A 5,471-nucleotide genomic window follows, 5' to 3' on the forward strand; every position below is an offset into this window, starting at 1 on the left:
TATATATAAAAGCCTAATATGCAAAGTGTCCCCTCAGGAGTTCGACTGACCGGGAGTTCAATCGCTTGCTATGACGTGCGCTAACCACCAGGGGGTGGCGCGGAATGAAGGAAGGCCCAGGCTGATAGCTGGCAGCCGCTAGGGACCCTACCTGTGCACGAATTTTGTGCACTGGGCCTTTAGTTTTTGTAATAAAGTTTTGGTATCCAGCCATGCCCATTTGTTTGCAATCTGTCTGTGGCTGCTTTTGTATTGCAGTGGCAGAGCTGAGAAGTTGTAGCTGAAGCTGACTTGCAAACTTAATATGTTTACAGAAAAATTTTGCTGACTCTTGAACTAGGGGACTGTTTAGTGTTCTAAATCTGACCCATTTATCACAAAACAATTTTTATATTTCAGTATATGATGGTTCAAGAGATGCTCTCTCCATCCCCCACGGAGCGGCCTGAAGCTGCACACATCATTGAAAACACTGTATTTGAGGACTTGGAGTTTCCAGGAAAAACTGTGCTCAGGCAGAGGTCCCGCTCCGTGAGTTCATCAGGAACAAAACCGTCAAGACACTCCAGCGACTCCCGTAGCCCTTTGCCAAACAGTTCGCCTTAGGTTGTGCCTGTGCCCTAACAGATGACACAGAATAGTCTCTGCTTAGGAATGTGTCCTTCCAAAATTGTAGACTTGAGAACTTTGTTCTTTGCTCAGTTTTATTTTGAACTACTTTTTCTAAGTCAGATTTAAACTGAATTTTGGGGTACAACCTAATTTGAGCCAACTCTTGATTTTTGCTGTCCTCGAGGAGAGAACCATCACTAAATCACGTGTGGTCCTTTTTCTTGGTGGGTCTCTTGAAACTGGCTGGCCACGCTCTGTAGCCCTCACCTGTTGCCTGGCGAGGTCAAGCAATCCCTAAAATTAATAGAGAGATATTTTTATAGCACAGAATCATGAAAATCCCTACATACGGTAGCTATATTGTTCTAGAAATACGCTTTCTAGAGATACTGCTGATTTTTAAACGGATTTCCAAAAAGCTGACTCCGTTTTTGTCTCAGTGGGTAAATCAGGAATCTGCACTATTTGGGAGGACAAGTAGCACAAACTGCACAATGGTTTATGTCCATAGCTAGTTCTGTAGTGGCCTCGGTAGCATCATAGCTGTTTCTCAGATGGTCCAGGGAGGGTGTAAGAGCTTGTGCTTTACCTCCAAAAAAGGGAATGAAGCTTTTATGTAAATTGGTCAAAAGTTCTGGTTTGGGGATGAAAAAAGGCCGTAGTAAGAAATGAATCACATTTTACAGTTAACTTCTTTACTTATGGACTTCAAACCGAATAAAATCTTAAGTGTCTTATATGTAATTCTATAGGCAGGTCGTTTTCCAAAACTGATTATAGATAACAGTTTAATCATCTAACTTGTTTTTATTTTCACTGTAAATATGTTTATTTTTTATTTATAAAAATTCTGAACTCAATCCGTTTGGGTTGGTGGTATATAGAACACACTTAAGTGTGTTAACTATTGTGACTTCTTTCAAGTCTAAATGATTTAATAAAATTTTTATTAATTACTTATGGTTGACTCTGATTTGGGGGAATTAGCCCCAAATGGTAGTTTTTCAGATTTATAAAATATGATTCTGCATCTAAGAAGGGTCATAAGCCTACCCTCAAACTCACTCCTAACCTGTTCCAAACCCGTGTCTTCTCTGTTCTTTTCCAAAGATTTGACCAGGGCCATGTCCTTTTCAGAACCCAAGGGCTGAGTCCAGAGATGTGTGCTCGGCCCCACTCAGCTGGACTGAGAACTGAAGAGGACCCTGCCCTGGAGGGAGACCTCAAGGCCAGGGCGTGGCCTTGCTGGCTTTGCTGATGCCACTGTGTGTCTGATGTGTGCCACATGAAGGTCCGTGGCATGCTGGGTGATTAGTACAACTTAGCCAGACAACCTTTAGGTCAAGGTGCATGCTTACTTTCATTTCTCAGACAGGTAATGTCGGTCTCACAAAGTTATGAGCAGTTTTCAAGCTGGAAATCATGTCACAGACCTTCACTCCTCAGTGCAGCCTGACCATCATCTTTGTCCCCAGGCTCCATGTGGCTGCCGGCCAGCCATCCCACCTCTCTTCTCTTGGTCAGCCTGCTTCCGTTGCTGCTCTCCTACCTTCTTTCCTCTTCACCCCCTCCAGTTACCGCTGCAGACCCTGCGACCCTCACAGGTACCCTGAGGGCTGACCTTGGCAGGTGTTAGGATAGCTGTTCTACCTGTGGGGAGGCCCAGGTCCAGAAAGGTGCTGGGTTTGCCCCAGATCGCAAAGCCAGCAAAATCAGAACTGGGACCAAACCCCTGGTATTCTGACTCCCAGTCAGAGTTTTGCCTACTCCCTGTCCCAAGCTGTCTAAGGATTTGCAAAATTTTTGCACAGTATAGTCAGTCCTGCCTTCATTTTCATTCTGCCTGTGCCTTCACTGGCCTCAGGAGGAAAGCAGGCACAGGAAGTTCAGGACTGGACCAGCAGAACCTAGCGGGTCTTTGATGGCAGACAGAACAGTGTGTTTTCACCCAGAGCCCTTCTGCTGACTCCAGACCTACTCTCCTCTCAAGTCATTGCTTTTCTGGCATCTTTCTGAGCCCTTCCCTTCACACTTGCCTCTCCTTCGAGCACTTTGTGCCTAATAACACTTACCATGGTCAAGGCCACAGTAATTGATGTAAGTCGGCTTCTTAAATAGCTGAGGTCCCAGGGGTAGGGGCATACCTTGTGATGCCAGCAATGCCTAGCATAAATCCCGGTCCTGGATTACATATTTGTGGAATTGAATTTGGAGAACATAACTCTGACATAGCTCAGGAAATAGCCAAATGAGGAATGTGCCGGTCACTGCAATAAATATTTGGCAAAGGTATAACCCTCCTGGACTCTGCCCCGCCGAGAAGTAGCTGCCACTAGGTGACTCATTTTCACCTTTTCCCACAAGAAGTAAACAGTTGAGGGCTGAAATAAAAACCTTACTCCCCCCTGTCAGGTATTCCCCTCCTCCAGACACAAGGACAGCATGACAGTCACGTCTAGAGGTGACTGACCTAAACATACCTACCAAGTCCCACAATGTTTTTGCCATGAACTGCCTTTAAATTCTTCAAATGGGCAATGACTTAAAATAATAAAAATGGGAGCAGTGTGCCCAGTACTTCCAACAATCGTGGGTCCCTACTCCCTGGGGAAGGTTTCGGGGGAGGGCAGGAGTTAGGAAAGCGTTCTCAATAGTGCCAGCACAGAGAAATAGATGAATTTGAGAATTATTTTTGAGGAGAGAGGCTGGGGCACTGGAATTAACTGAATACAGGTGAAGGAGAGGAAGATGGCTCCTGGTTTGTGCTTGACCTTTGATAGAGGACAGATGTTCTCTTGTGAAAATAGTGAGTTCACAGAACTGTGGTGAAAAGTTGGGGCTTTACTGAATAGAATGGGAAGCCCTTGAAAGTCTGTGAGCTGAGGAAGGCTATGAGATGCTGAGATCACTGCGGCAAATGAGGAGGCGGGTGACTGGAGAGAGGAGCCAGGACAGAGAAACAGGCAGAGGCTTCTATCCAGCTAGAGGTCGGAGGACCCCAGCCATGTCATTGAGAGCCCAAAGACATCCTGGGACTGGTGGCTAAAGGTCTGCTGGTCCCCAACAGCCAGAGGCCACCCTCTGTCATTGCCTTTTAGTGTGGATTTTTTAAAAATTAAATTTAAAAATTTTTAATTTTTTTTTTTTTTGAGAGAGGCATTGATTTGTTCTGTCACTTATTTCTTCATTCATTGGCTGATTCTTGCATGTGCTCTGACCAGGGGTTGAACCCAAAACCCAAGTAAATTGAGACGAGGCTCCAACCAACTGAGCTGCCGGCCAGGGCTAGTGCAGACTTCTGAAGGATTTCTTCAGGGCTGCTGCAGTGCGTGGCTGGGCACATGCTGCCTTCTGAAATGACGTGAGCTTTCAGAAGGCACCCAGAGATATTGTCAGAAACAAGGGCAGGGGGAATGTGGGTGGGAAGAGGATTTGAAACAGCTTGGGGCCCAGGGAGGAGCCTGGCAGAATGTTCACTCCCCAGAAAGGTCACATAGCTGCCTAGAGAAGGTTTGAGAGGTTTGATACTGAGAAGTAATGAAGGGGGAAAGGGTGTTCTCTCTCCAAAAGAATTTTTTGAAGAAAAACTCAGGGTAATGACTGAGTAAATGAAGGGCGTTTGTACAATGGATATTATGCAAATGAGTGACAGTGTAAAATGGAATGATTGTCTATGAAGCAGCTACCTGGTAAATGACAAGTCTGCAAGTTGTAGAGGAGCTTGACTAGCATGACTGCAGCCAAAGGAGACAGTTTCTCTCTGTGTTTAAATGAAATACTTGCATGGGCATAGAACGTTTACAAGTATCCACACCAAACCCCATACTGGTTGCCTTGGGAGAGTGGAATTGGGGGAGGGCTATGCGGGAGATGAAGGTTAACTTCAACATGCATTGCAGTCATTGTTTGACTTCTTCCAACTGATGCACTACTTGGGGATTAGTACTATTACATTAATAAAATGAAAAAGGAAACCAATAAACCGAATCTACAATATTTTAATGGATCTCATCTTTGTATCCTCCTTTATAGTTTAGAAGGATTTAATGTCTCATTTAATTCTACTAGGACCTCTGCAATTCAGATATTTCCACTGCTGTTTTTATATGTGAGGAAACAAGACAATTATTAAAGGAACTAGAATAGCATAATAGGACACATAATAATCCACTTACCATTCCATCACTCTCTTTGCATAACAGTTCTCACTTTGAATTCCCTTCAATCCAGAGGGCATTTTGGAGGAAGGGGGGAGAGGTAGGCAGATCCCCCTGGCTCTGCAATTACAGCCTGCTGCTCTGTTTACAGCTTTCTCTGAGCTCAGTAATCTCTTTTCTGCACAGCAGATAACTCGGGTCGAAGATCAAGGGATAAGATAGGTAATGTTTAGCATAGAAGCTGGTAAGTACTAAGTACTCAATAAGTAGAGGTTTAAAATTAACTCATAGCCTTAGTTTCTTCAACTCTAAAATAGGCATAATTGGTCAAGAGTTATTCTGAGGATTAAATAACATAACTGTGGTTTAAAGATAGACAAAAATGTAGTATGTAAGCAAATCTATGATTACAACATGTGGGAAAATAGAAAGAACCCCTGGCTGTTACTGTTGGGCACTCAATAAATGGAAAGGAAAGAAGAAAAAATCTCATAGTAAAATAATGCGAGTATATGCAATATAAGTATATGAAGCCTTGTGGTACTGCGAAAATGTAGACGTTGACTGGACATTTGACAAGGCTGGCATTTGATATGTGTGAAAAGTGTTATGCTGATATGAAGGCAAAGTAATCTAGAAATGTCCTATGTTATACTGAGGGGATTGGGGCTCCCGTGCAGGCGGGTGTGTGGGTGTGGGTGT

General features: G+C 44.1%; 1 protein-coding gene and 1 long non-coding RNA gene across 7 annotated transcripts in view; one reads left to right on the forward strand and one right to left on the reverse strand.

The window, feature by feature from the left end:
• EIF2AK3 (eukaryotic translation initiation factor 2-alpha kinase 3) overlaps window positions 1-1,572 on the forward strand; it is a 100,354-nt gene extending 98,782 nt beyond the window's left edge. For all 6 annotated transcript variants that reach the window (XM_014528139.1, XM_014528130.1, XM_014528127.1 and 3 more), the window contains one exon: window positions 400-1,572. In XM_014528139.1, the coding sequence (XP_014383625.1) occupies window positions 400-606 (207 nt within the window). In that variant the 3' untranslated portion in view covers window positions 607-1,572. The remainder of the gene's footprint in view (window positions 1-399) is intronic.
• Window positions 725-4,955, reverse strand: LOC106723667. Its single transcript, XR_001359370.1, has 2 exons — window positions 4,788-4,955; window positions 725-906 (listed from the first exon to the last, which is right to left on the reverse strand). It is a non-coding gene; the product is annotated as an uncharacterized LOC106723667 (long non-coding RNA).
• Window positions 4,956-5,471: the final 516 nt, after the last annotated feature.

Source organism: Myotis brandtii, unplaced genomic scaffold (assembly GCF_000412655.1).
Source record: "Myotis brandtii unplaced genomic scaffold, ASM41265v1 scaffold1152, whole genome shotgun sequence".
Lineage (NCBI taxonomy): Eukaryota > Metazoa > Chordata > Mammalia > Chiroptera > Vespertilionidae > Myotis > Myotis brandtii.